Source organism: Salminus brasiliensis, chromosome 22 (assembly GCF_030463535.1).
Source record: "Salminus brasiliensis chromosome 22, fSalBra1.hap2, whole genome shotgun sequence".
NCBI classification, from domain to species: Eukaryota; Metazoa; Chordata; class Actinopteri; order Characiformes; family Bryconidae; genus Salminus; species Salminus brasiliensis.
The window spans coordinates 20,739,974-20,753,724 of record NC_132899.1 but is presented as its reverse complement, the minus strand read 5'-3'; the positions used below and the strand labels follow the sequence as shown (position 1 = coordinate 20,753,724).

At 42.0% G+C, this 13,751-nt stretch overlaps 1 protein-coding gene across 4 annotated transcripts in view; it reads right to left on the bottom strand.

Annotated features, from left to right (window-relative positions):
* LOC140544511 (uncharacterized) overlaps positions 1-13,751 on the bottom strand; it is a 62,997-nt gene that overhangs the window by 32,725 nt on the left and 16,521 nt on the right. For all 4 annotated transcript variants that reach the window (XM_072668098.1, XM_072668100.1, XM_072668101.1 and 1 more), the window contains 13 exons: positions 12,216-12,399; positions 11,900-12,066; positions 10,687-10,815; positions 9,600-9,775; positions 8,178-8,347; positions 7,389-7,613; positions 5,975-6,081; positions 5,234-5,434; positions 4,313-4,448; positions 3,442-3,670; positions 3,181-3,328; positions 2,455-2,632; positions 394-571 (listed from right to left, as the gene is read on the bottom strand). In XM_072668098.1, the coding sequence (XP_072524199.1) occupies positions 394-571; positions 2,455-2,632; positions 3,181-3,328; positions 3,442-3,670; positions 4,313-4,448; positions 5,234-5,434; positions 5,975-6,081; positions 7,389-7,613; positions 8,178-8,347; positions 9,600-9,775; positions 10,687-10,815; positions 11,900-12,066; positions 12,216-12,399 (2,228 nt within the window). The remainder of the gene's footprint in view (positions 1-393; positions 572-2,454; positions 2,633-3,180; positions 3,329-3,441; positions 3,671-4,312; positions 4,449-5,233; positions 5,435-5,974; positions 6,082-7,388; positions 7,614-8,177; positions 8,348-9,599; positions 9,776-10,686; positions 10,816-11,899; positions 12,067-12,215; positions 12,400-13,751) is intronic.

Sequence of the window (13,751 nt, the reverse complement as noted above, 5' to 3'; positions counted from 1 at the left end):
ACAATCCTGAAACATCATAATGGCACTTGCCACAGTTGTCAAAGTACATCCTCTCAGAAAGAAACTGCAGGTGGCTGCAAGTTTCATTTTTTATGGAATTTTAGATTTTTTTATGCTGCCAAGATTCTTCTACCCAAAGCACACACTGTTCCAGTAGTCCTGGTGCTCTCTGGCTAATTCTAATCTTGCACTAATTTCTTCCACACCCAGTTTACATTGGGTTTTACCTGACTGTGAGAGCATAGAGAGCATATTTTGGTCGCATCAAAGTACATTTTGTGCTCATCTGCACATCTGGCACCTCAGTGTTTGTACAAGCATGGTCAGAGTGGACATCACAGCATCCTGTTTTTGGACAGGAAGATTTCTTTTCTTTTTTTTTTTTTTCTTTACCTCTTCTCAGCGATCTCCTTAGCATCGCAGTGCATCTGTCTCTCCTCCTCTACCCAGTGAGGCAGAATGTATCCCATGGGGCCGCTGGCCTTGTCGAATAGGATGTGGAAGTCGTTGGAGTGGATCTCAGGACAATCTGTGACTTTGAAAACCGATTTGAAGCCAATACCTTTCTGCCCTGCAAACAGAAAACAGCAACACTCAACAGGTGTGAGGGTTAAACAAGGACAGGCAGACGTAAAAAAAAATTGAAAAGCAAGTCTGGGTTTCAGTACAGAGCTATTTGCCTCTGTTTTTGGACACGGGGACAGAGATGAGGCTGCTCATGTTTCTATATAATGATCACATGACCACCTGAACGCTATGCCCAGGACAATTCAAGTTCAAGTTATGTTAATGGTCATATATATTCAATGCAATATAGGGCATTAAGAATACAACTAAACTCTAACGTCTCATCCATATCTATCCAGATATCACACAGTTAACCTGCACATCGCTGCTGTATAATAAAATAAAAAACATCTCCTTTTTTGTCTGCTTCCTCATCCATAAATACCAGTTCTGGGATTGAAACCGCAATCAAGCCAAACCATGCCTGCTTCTTTAAGCTCTAAGCCTTTTTTGAGTTTTGGGTGTGTGAAATGGAGGTATTGAGACTTACTGCTTTAAGAAAATACAGTGGAATAACTGCTGTATATAAGTCTATAATATTCACTCAAACATTTGGATGTGTGTGAACAGGGCCTAATTCTCACTTTTTCTGCATAAAACAGAAAGGAAAGGAGTTATAGGCCATTACTGACCACATTGCAGAGTCAGGTAAGTTGAACTGCTGTTAAAGCAACAGTATGTAACATTTCTGACTTAAAATAACAGCTTCAAAATGATTGTGATGCTCCATAGACCTGTAACAGGTAGAATAGCATCTCTATTGTCCCTCTGGCTCTGCACGTTGTTAACTGCAGTATGTAACTTTGGTGAAGTGGGCAGGAAACCGCTCATGAAATCTGCAGAGTGCTGCATGACTGCTGAGTCATATTTGCATAAAACCCTGTAATATTACTCTACTGCCTCAGTTCACTTTTCATTCAGTTTTAGTAATGGTTTTCTGTCTCTCACAGCTTGTCTGGAAATGCTTGTGTAAAGTGTGTCCTATAGTGGTGGCTCAAAGCATGAATTGCACTTCCTGACTGTAGGGGGAGCCCAGGAGTAGGAAATATCAATTCTTATATCAATTCTACAGCTCTTACACAAATAGAGTTCGGCCAGCAAGTAAAAAATCATGCTACACTGTATGTTCAAATGTTTGTGTATATATGCCTTTTAATGATTGCATTCAGCTACTTTAACTTGCACCCATTGCTGACACAGATGTGCAAATGCACTCACACATCTTATCTAGTCCCTGTAGAGAAGTACATGCCAATAGAATAGGACTCTCTAGAACAGATATACATGAACCTACTGGCACCATGACTAATGCAAGATGTGGGCTAGAGGGGTACAAAGCCCCCCAGCACTGAGCTGTGGAGCAGTGGAACTGTGCTTCATCCAATGGAGTTGGGAATGAGGCGAGTTGGTGATTATCCAACGTCCTGACCTTACTAATGCTCACTAATTGTCACTTAATGCAATCAAATCCTCACAGCAATACTCTAAAATCTAGCAGAAAGCCTTCTTCCTTGGACAGCAGAGACAGTTACTCCAACAAAAGCAGGACCAACTTTTAAATACCCCTGATTTTGGAAGAAACAGTGAATGAGCAGGTGTCCCAATATTTTGTCTATATAGTGTATACTAAAGCCAACGGGATGTGGAGCAATAAGGAACGAGGGTATTGCACATACGGGAAGGATATTGCACCTATGAGACAGCACACCAGACAACAAGTAATAATAAATAATAACAAGGGCACCAAAACAGTAAGCAGAACAGGTGGTTGGCAGTGTGGAGTGATGGTGAAATATCAGGAATAAATGCTTAAATAGAAGCTAGATGGAAAATGCCAGGTTTATGTAAATGAGGATATGTGGTGACAAATACAGCTATGTAGTTTACCTATATAGCCGCAGATGTGTTTTCCCTTGGTGCTCTTGCCCACATCACAGATGGCACGAACGTTCTTTTCCTCAAAGCCACACTCATTATTGAGGATGGTGATGCAGTCTCTCTGAACCACGAAGGCCAGAGCAGGCTGCCCTGTGCCCTCCTGCGGGTAGTTGTTATCATCAGCATTCTGCACCCAAACAAAACACATGGATTACATGGATAGTGTACAATTAAAGACATTAAGAAGAACACATAGCACAGCAACCATCAGGAAAAAAACACTGTGGATATTAATGTATGTGTTGAAGTGTATATGTGTAAGTTTAACCTCTGGGAAATAGCTGGAACAGTATTTACAGTTTATGCATTTACAACAGGATCTGACCCTAGGAACAGAGTTCTTATCAGGGTTGTAAACCTATAGGTTAAAGGTCAGTAGGAATAATTGGTTAGGAGAGTTTTTTAACCATTTGGTCAAACAACAACAGGAGGCTATAAAAACTGTGTGTCCAGATACTGTCTTCGGACAAGAGCTGAGAGTCAACTGCGATCGCCTTGAAATAAACAACTCAACACCTCAGCCGTCCCCTGGTTCTTCCTTCAGTGCAAAAAAGCAAGAATCTTCTATATTCAGACAGTAGGAAGAGGCAGGCAGGATACCAGTCTCATCACACATTAACAACATTAGAGAACTATGTCAAGACTGTGACCGTTCTAGCAGTCAGGGGCAGTGACCTGAATGAGCTCCAGCACAAAGTGTGTGTCTTTGCTGTAGAGTTCGGTGGAAAGGCGTTCCAGACTGCGGCCCGTCCTGGCCTGGTGCTTCCTCATCAGGTTCTGGCCCTCTTCATTCAGCTCCACTCCAATGCCAAACTCACTCTTCCTGCAGAGGTGAGAGGAAACCAGAGGTAAACTTAAACTTACTACTGTTGGGGGAAAAGACTGTTAGTGCACATAGCTTTGATAAAGGTAGTTAAAACACAAAGGGGGGTAAACCTGATGTCCTCGATGATGGCCCTCTGCTGACTGAGGCGTACATTGGGTATAGCTTCTTCAGACTGTGACTCTTCTTCAGGAGACTCCTCTACAGGTTCATTCTCCTTGTCTTCTGCTTTACTCTCAGCACTGCTGTGGACCTCCTCATTCTGCTCAGACGCCAGCTCAAACAGATCTTCATCTTCATCATCGATACCATCAGCATCATTCCTGGCACCATCATTAATACCTAGATGTACAGAGAGCACTTGGTAAATGTAAGTATCCAAACACTTGACACTGACCTATATACAGTGGCATGCAAAAGCTTTGGTAACCCTGGTCAAAATTTCTGTTACTGTTAAAGAACAGAATACTTATTTAAGTTATTTTAATTATTATAAGAAAAGAACATCATGCAAAACCTGGGCACTCCATGAGATTTGAGCTTTCATGCAACTTTTACCAAGGTCTCAGAATTTATTGAACTTGTAAGGGCTATGATCATTAGGACAGCCCAGGTGATGCAAATTTCAAAGCTTGATAAATCAAACCCCGTTCCAGAAGCCAAGACTGGTTGGAAGTCCTGTGCAATGATGAAGTTAAAATAGAACCTTTTGGCCACAATGAGCAAATGTTTGAAAAGAATTATTGTATATATCTGAATATTTGAAGACAAAAAAAAAACTGTGTAGAATTTCATGAAAAAAACACCTCGCCAACTGTTTCACCTCGCCAACTGATTCACCATACTCTGGGCTTGTGGTGCAGCCAGTGGCACAAGGATAAAAATCTTGCTTCAAATATCAATATGTATACATACAAATTCTATAATGTGATGTTTTTAAAAACTAGTAAAGGTTAACCGAGGAGCTTTGGGTGTAAAACTCACCCTCCTGATGAGCTTTAGTGGGACTGGAGCAGCCGGAGCTGGAGGGAGCGCTGAGCACAGACTCTTCCAACAAATCTTCACTGTCAGCCAGACTCAACACTGACGACCTGTCACTCATAGAGTCAGCCGCCATACTCTGCAGAGAAACACAATGCTTTAGACCCTCAAACTCTGCATGGCTGCGCGACACAAACTATATGGCAATTAAGTTGCTACATGTTACAACTGCAGTAAGCTATACTGAAACACACTCAGTGGAGAATGTGACCATGTATTGTCTTGTCTGGGGTGGGCGATATACTAAAAATATTGTATCACGATATTTAAAGACAATTTCACAACACGTGATTTCTCGCAATATTTTGACATGCAGACAACATGCATTAGTAGCAACAGATTCTTAAGAACTGCTACTCTCCCACACTGAGTACAGTGATGTGTATTCAAAATCTGATGCATTTAAACAGCACTAATTACAAATACGTGCACTTTTACCTTTACACTCTCTATAATGAAATGTGCAGTTGATCAGTGTTCTTCAAGCACAGATGATATCCATGATATGCTTACTGGTATCCCAATAAAATGTATAATAATTCAATAAAATATCATCATATCACCCCAGTCTTGATCCAAGGTTTTTGTAATTTGGAGGAAAGTGTAAATCTCATGATTTGTCATGAAATAACTTCTTGTATTTTCAGTGGGAATATTTGCTTTATTGTTATTATTATTATTATTATTATTAACAATAATAATACCTAAAACTGTAAGGTGAGAGTTCATAGAGTTCATAATCAATGAAAACACCAGCTGTTTTATAGTGTACAGACACCAATGCTGCAACAATAACATCAAATAATATATTCTGCATTGCCCTAGAAGGAAGTGATTTAGTGCAATGACAGAGTGCATCCATACCTTGGCTGTATGGGAGGGCACCTCAGGTGGCGTTGGTAAGATGAGTTTGCTGTGGAAATCCCGCACCCACTCAGTGATGCCCAGCAAAATACCCATCTGATGGAGTTTGTTGCGGTACCTCGTCTCACATTTGGCTGCATCCAGGAGGACTGTCTTAGACTTGGCTTGGCCAAGTACTTTAGAGAGGGGCTCCAGAAACACCTACATGACAGAGTAAAATGAAGCCAAATATAAGATGAAAAATTTCAGATTTCACTTTCAGACCTGTTACACAGGTGAGGATTTATGCTCCAAACGAGAAAGAAAGCCATGCCTCAGACACTAAGCTGACTCCAAGTGTAGTTACGGGAGCTGTATAATGAGTGTGGAAGTGCAGTTCCCCAGGCAGCAGCCTAATGGTCTGACAGGAGACTGATCCTCTGACCCTGCCAAGAACGCAATCAGCTAACTGACAATTGGCAAGGGTTGTCATGCCAACAACCTAGTTATTGCTCTTTTTATTTTCCCCCTGAAGAGTTGCCCAGCCACCTGCTGTGTGTGTTTCACCTTTCTCCACAATGATAGAACTAAGTATGCATATTAAAGACAGCACCTGTTCCCTAGAGGCTCTACACGTTCCCCCGATAATTAGAGTAGCAGTGACAATTCCCGTCCGTTAGAGAGAGGCCAACCTTGTTAAGTTCTAAAAAGACTCAGAATGCCAGCGTACACTGATCACATTCAGTGAGTTCTGAATCACACCTGCTGCAGTAGCTCTTTGCAGATTCTTGTAGGCATCCGAGTCATGCACTCAAGCACAAACTTGGTCACGGTGCTGAAGGAATGAGCATCTTCGTCATAGGATAAATCTGAGGACGAGAAACCAGATTCAGACAATATGAATTCATATTTGGGTTTGTTAGATATATATATATATATATATATATATATATATATATATATATATATATATATATATATATATATATATATACACACACACAACATTATAACCCTTAAAGGAATAGTTTGGCAAAAAATATAATGAACATGATTAATAACTTACCTTAGATGCAGCCAATCAAATCAGAAACGTATGGTGTCTATGCTAGGCTAACTCTGCTAACAAGCACTGGACTCCCAACCACTGAACTGCCTCTCAGCTCAATCCAAACACAACCAAATCTTCATGTATTTCACACAGAGAAAATCACTGTGGTTTAGAACCCAGTATGACTTATCTACGCATTGTGCGCATTTGAGTCACCAGATTTTCAAATTGAAGCCTAAATCTATACATAAGGTCTATCTTATATGTAATAAGGCCATTTAACTTGAATTTTACTACATAAAAACAAACACAAATGTGTACATGTAGATGTTTGACAGATTTGAAGCAAATAAATTTAGAGTATTTACCAAGATGAGATTGGCGACAGTCTAAGTCCAGTGTATGATGAAAACGTTAGCATAACATCTCCTGTTGTAAACTAAAAAAGCAAACTTTATATGTCACACAATTTCTGGCTGATCAACTGCATCTGGTGTAAATGATCAATCATGTCAACTAGTCTCTTCTTGTGTTCTTCCCTTTGATCAAATCTATACACTTTATCAGACCTATGATTGCACCTAATTGATGTGTATTAACTAAGTTAGTCTAAAGATCATCTTGGTATATATTAGCAATATGATCACAATATAAAAGGTAAAGGTAAAGGTGCACGTATTTGTCACTGTACAGTGTACAGCGAAATGTGTCCTCCGCATTTAACCCATCTGGTAGTGAACACACTCACACACACACATGTGTTAGGGGCAGTGAGTACACACACACACCCAGAGCGGTGGGCAGTCAACTCCAGCGCCCGGGGAGCAGAGAGGGTAAAGGGCCTTGCTCAAGGGCCCAACAGTGGCAGCTTGCCGAGCCCGGGAATCGAACCCACAACCCTGTTATCGACAGCCCGGAGCTCTAACCGCTGAGCCACCACTGCCCCACTATATAGACATGCTGTCTGCACTTTTGGTCTCTGTGTCCTGAGAAGCATAATCGAAGCAGAAGCACTTAAGATGCACAGTGAACACGGACCCACATGACCAACCCAATTAACACCAGTGGCTTATGAGTGTGCTGGAGGCAAGCCGCGTGAGAAAGTGTGGTAACACTAGCTCCTACCTTCTTGTGCCACTGCTGTTGCCAGTGAACTCTCCATGTGATTGGCCAGCAGAGCTGTGGGGGTGTTTGAAATCCCATCAGCCACCACGATGGAGACCAGGTGGCCCGCTGTACCAACAGGGTCCAGAGTCTGAGCTGCTTCAGAGAACAGTTTATCGCTGGTGGCTGTAGTGATCCTTAACAGAACTCCTGGAGACACCTCCAAAGCCAGAAGGTCTGTCTTGCCTGCATCAGAAAAAGGATCAGTCTTGAAGACCAGCACTCGCACAAAGAGGTGGGCATGGTGATGGTAGCGTTCATGTGCTGGGGCTTTTATGGAACTAGCACACTTCACAAAGTAAGCGTAATAATAAAGAAGCTCAATGGATGAACTTTGGACCCAACTGGGAGTTCCAACTGGTCCCAAAACAAATATAAAAGGGGGGTGTGCAATGGACAAAACGTCTGCAATGTCCTGACCTCAAATATGTGGATTGTGCTTAAAAATTAATTAGACTCCACCAATTCTGTCAGTAAGAGTGGTCAAATATCCAGCCAGAATTGTGCCAGAAGCTTGCTGATGCCAGGCTCCCATCAGGATAAGCATCTGGATAAGGTGCAATTTGCTAAGGGGAATTTAACCAATTACATTAAATCCTTAACAGTCATTGTATTCAGTCTAAGCAAATATGAACTCAAACATTTTAATATACATCACATGTATATGTAATCATATGTGATAAATCATGTGTGGAATGTCTAACAAAATGTTCTCGCTCAGTTTCCAGCATTGTAGCTTAGCTGTCATACCGCAGTACTTGTCGATAAAGTCCTTGAGTGGTCCATGGTTGGGCTGGAAGACCAGCTCCCACTGGCTCCACTCTCTCAGGTCCTGCAGCAGCGGAGCAGAAAGCAGGCTCGCCACTGCCTGTTCACGGTTCACCTCCCCCAGCAGGCCCACCGTCTCCCCAAACCCGTCCCTGAGGTGAGAAAGAGGACACACGCACACAGATCAGACACGATGCCAGAGAACACAGCATGCCAAGAGCTTCTACAATCACGCAGCTTTGTTCTGCTCTGGCTCGGGCTCTAGCTAATGACCTTTCTTAACCCGTAGAAGTGGCAGTTGCTGTTTACAATCGAAGAAGCATTGAGTAATCCGATAGTAATTGTGGCAAAGCAATGGTGCAGAACTTGGCCCATAGTTCTAGACATCAACAGTGTTCCAACTCCAGACTGCTGGGTCTGACTGTGTGAATCAGATCGGATCGGATGTTTTTTTGCATCAACAAATTTCTACTGATGTTTCGCCCATAGGAATGAATGGGGTGCATAAGTTTATGTACTGTTATGTCACAGTGATACAAATACTTATAGGTGACCACCTGAGACACTATAGCAACTGCATAGCAACCACCTAACAACACCCCAGCAACCACAGCAAGTAACACTATATCAACCACCTGAAGTATCACAGTAATCATCTTGCAACACTATAGAACCATCTAGCAAGCACTTAGCAATACCATAGCAACCACCTGAGATACCATAACAATCATATAATAATACCACAACAACCATCTAGCAAAAACACCACTTGGATACCACTAAAAAAACACTTGGGAGACCATAGCTACCACCTTGCAACACCACAGTGACTACCTAGCAACACCATAGCAACCACCTAGCAACATAATTTTATTATTACGTGGATACCACTAAAGAAACCACCTGGGATACTATAGCAAGCACCTACCAATGCCATAGTGACCACCTGGCAACACTACAGCAACCACCAGTGATGCCACTGTAACCACCAGGCAGCAACTAAGCAATAGTATAGCAACCACTTTCTAAACCATAGCAACCACCTAGCAAAATCATAGCAACCACTAAACAATACCATACCGACCACTAAACAACTGCAGCTATGTAATTACAAAAGCAATTGATAATTAATAATTGTAATTGTATAAGTACATTTACAGAACAATGGCAAAACAACAGCAATTCCTCCTACACTACTACAAGCAGGCATGTCTGCCACTGCCACTGCCACTGCCACTGCCACCACAGTCAAAGACAGTCCAGTCAATGGCTCAGTGTTGCTGGTATGTGCAGGTCTGCTTAACTTTGGAATATATGCAAATGTTTGGCTTTCAAACTGCCACTGGGTGTTGTTGTGAGGCTCACCTATGGTGGAAAAGCGTGTGTGAGAAGACAGAGCCTCACCCAGGGTCTTTAGGGAGCAGAGGGCACTCGTAGCGGATGCAGCTGCTGATGGCCCCCCCACTCAGCTCGCTCTGGCGTTTGGCGAAGTCCAGCAGGCTGCGCAGCTGCCCGCAGCCCAGCTCTCTGCTGTCTCTGATCCTGTACTGACTCCTCAACGCAGCCTCGATGAACGGGATCTGCTCAAACACAGCACAGGCAGAAGACTTGTGTGTCAGACTGAAAAACTGAATCATACATTACACGTATGAGACGTTTAGGGACACTTAACTACAGGTTTTTGTCTGTTTGCCTGTATTTAACTTTACAGGACTAGCATGCTCATGGAAGTGTTTTTGTGTCTGTGTGACCGAAAATAATCAAATAATCAAAAACGGAGAGAGGGAAAATAGATATTTTTCATTTCCAGATGTGTGGACAGGGCCAAGAACAGAGCTTTAAAACAGGCCAGTTCCAAACCCCTAAACTGTTACATAACTCAATATATTTACACACCCAAAATACTACCAAAACCCCCTCCAGCCCTTGTTCTCATGTCAACACAGCCAAAAAGGAAAGACAACTCATTATTTAGGCTAAATCTGCTCATTACACCAAGAAAGATACACTAAAAAGTATTGGGACACCAGTTTCTTTCAAGGGTATTAAAAAGAAGAGTTTGCCCTGATTTTGTTGGGGGAACTGTCTCTAGTCTACAGGGATTTAACTGAATTCAGCAACAAGAGTATTGGTGAGGTCAGGATGTTCAATGGTCACCACTCCACTTCATCCTCAATTACCCAACTCATCCAAAACGTATTGGATGGATCATCATTCCAGATAACACAGTTCCACTGCTGTACAGCTCAGTGCTCAGTGTGTGTGAGGAGGGGGGGGGGTCTTATATCCCTCTAGCCCACACTTGGCATTAGGCATAGTGCCAATAGGTTCAGGTTTATCTGCTCCAGAGAGTGCCATTATATAAAATGCATTCATTAGAAGAGGTGTCCACAAATATTTGGACATATAGTGTACTTTGATGAATATTAGGCCGCGAAAATACACTCAAAATATTCCCAGTGGTTTTATAAAAGACACATCTACTACTTACTCGGGTAGGATCTGCTTCCCCACACTGTTTAATAAATTCATACACATCCTGCTGGCTGGGTCTGAAGCCACAGGCTCGGAAGTCCTGGTTGCCGATTGCCACAGTGCCACCGGCAGAATCCTGCAGCACCTGCACACAGAGAGCAACTGCAAATAAATCATGGTGATAATGTTTACATACGAAACCTGAAATGCTGTGATGAGTGCCATGGTGGTGGTGTCAGTGGTTAAGGCACCCAAAGACCTGAACAAAACATTACTCATCCGAGACTGGAGGAGAGCATCAACAAGCTCACAGTAATCAGTACACAGTAATACAGTATCACAGTGTACCTGCTGTGGGGCTTTAAATGAAGGTTGTGTAATTGTGATGGGAACCCTCCAAAAATTATAATATTTTTAAATCTGATGCCTTTCTAATTCTCAGGTCAAGGTTAACTTTTGATATTTTATTTGTATTAGGTTCTCGATTCTACAGAGCTCCAATTACAGTCTTAGGCAGAGTTTGAGCACCCTTGGCCGAAAGGCACACCCGGACATTTATTAAAATAAGTAGTAAACACAGTAGTAAACACAGCCTCTGCAGATATTCCAATATAAAACATAACATTGGGTTAATTCCACTGCTCAGTTACTCTATGTTTCATAACATGGTTGGTGTGGCGCAACAGAAAACACCACTACCTGCCAGTGAGCGACGACACCAGGTGGGAGACCGGAGTGACTATACTGCACTACACCAATAAGAGTCCTTGGCAAGACTCCTACATTACACAACACTACATTAGCCCACCTCTGTAATATCAGTAAACTTGTAAGATGCTCTGGATAAGAGCGCCAGTTAAATACCATAAATGTAAATGTAAATAACACAGCAATAAAACTTTAAACCTTGTACTACTGATCATCGAACACAGGCTCTTTGTGACGATGCTCCGCCGAATTCCGGGTTCGGAGACACAAAGTCACCGGGTAGTTAGTGTTTTGCTTGCTGTGTTTGCAAGTTTTGCTGTGTTTGCACAAGTCCTGAATACAACACATGGTTTTAATTTACAATATAATATATAATACCATTTCACTCAACAAACAAAGTTCAAGTACATATAAAATGCTTATTACATATTATGCTATCCATAATAAAAACAGTTACCTGCAAAGCCAAATCACTGGTGATTCACATCCCAACATATTTCTGAGGGACTGCCTGTACTTGCCTGGGAATTTTTGATCAGGAACTCAAGGAAGGAGCCCTGCTGCAGCTGCCGGAACTCCTTGAACTTGAAATGCTCGGTCACCTTCTTCTCCAGCCTGCAGAGGTAAGGCAGAGTCACCGTGCCGATGAAGCTGGTTACACACTCCTGGAAGTACTGCTTCACCGCAGCTGTGGAAAAAAATACACAAAAGTAAACCAAGCTGCTTAGTTGAGAGCTGGATACGTCATCATACACACTTATGATATCAAGATCTTTTTTCCAACGTTTTTGTTCTCTTCTAAAATTGAGACAAATAAAAAAAAAAGCTTCAGTGCACCTTCAGTAGGGGGCGCTGCACCGGACATCTCCTCCACCGGTTTCTTTTCCTGCGTTTGTTTTTGGGGTTTCTCCTTTGGCACCAGGTCATTAGGGACGACGAGGGAGCCGCCGCAGATAGCCAGCTGTAACAGCGCCCGGGCCAGCCGATCTCCAGATACATACGTGAGGAAGTCCTGAACTCGCTGGAGATGTGGGAAAAAAAGACTGTCATTAGAGTTTCATACAGTTTTGTTTTAAATAATTATTTCTATATAAAACGTCACAATCATGCAAAAACCTTGTATCTCTTAAAAGAAGGCAACTTTTAATGGAAATCAAAGTTAGTTAAAATAGATTTTACTCCACATCATGTTAGAGCATTTCTATTGGTCCATTCATTAGTGTGTACCAATTCAGGGGCTGCAACTTTCTGAGGCTGTATTTAAAGGCCGATTGGGTCACAGCAGCGTGACTAGGCTGTCCCATTTTATAGGCTTCTTTGTATGCGGACAAGAAATGTGTGCTTTTTTTCATGATCCGGGATCATCCACCGACGGGTGGATCCTTCACCAGCCAACATATTTAGAGATTAATTGTGCGCCGGCGAGGACGTCTATAAATACACTTTTGCTGAAATTTGTTGTTGTTGTTATTTTTTAGTATTAATTAGTGTATATATATATATATGCATATATCATTACAATCAAGGACATCCAAACTAAAGATGAACTGCAAGCTTAGGGGTTTTGTTTCGTGATGCAGTGGTACAGGTACAGCAGTGCTGTGACGCAAACAGGAAATCCGCCATAGAATAGACTGTCTCATTTTGGTTTGGCTATGCCTCGTCCACCTAATGTAAAGAACAACTGCCAAATTCAGATCATGTCAAAATCAATCATTTGATGAAAAACTCAAAAATGAAGACACAAGGTAGTTCCACTCCTCATTCCCTTACTAATTATCTTCGGTATTAGTTTCATAGTCGTTTCTGGATAGTAGGCCAGCAGTTTAATAATACCATTGAGTGGGACATAAACATTACAGTACCTCCAGAAAAAAAACACATTCACTGCAAATGCAGAACCACACAAACCAGTCTGGCACACTTCCAAATGATGACTAGGAGAGATTACAATCTATTTAATGTCTAAGCAACAAACCTATCAAAGCAGAACCAGCACAGAAAGGACATGTCCTCTATTTGATGTATCAGTCATTTGACAAGCCCAGTCATATGATAACCCCCTACAGTGAAGATATGAAAAGAAAAACGGCAGTCACAACATCTTCAGAAGTTCAAAGAGGAGAAGCCCTAACGCTGAGAGCGTAAGCAGCACTGGTTAATGACCTTTCTAAGGGTTCTGGCCCGGATTAATAGATTACAAGTGCGACATCATATTAATGAGGCAAGGACACTGTGATCCTGCTCCGCCGCCCGCCTGCCACCCACTTACATCCTTACCAGAAGCTTAAAGGAATTAGAGCACAGACTTTCATGGCAAAATAAAGCATGAAATAAAAAGCAGGCTTGTTATGAGTTTTTTTTTTTTTTAAG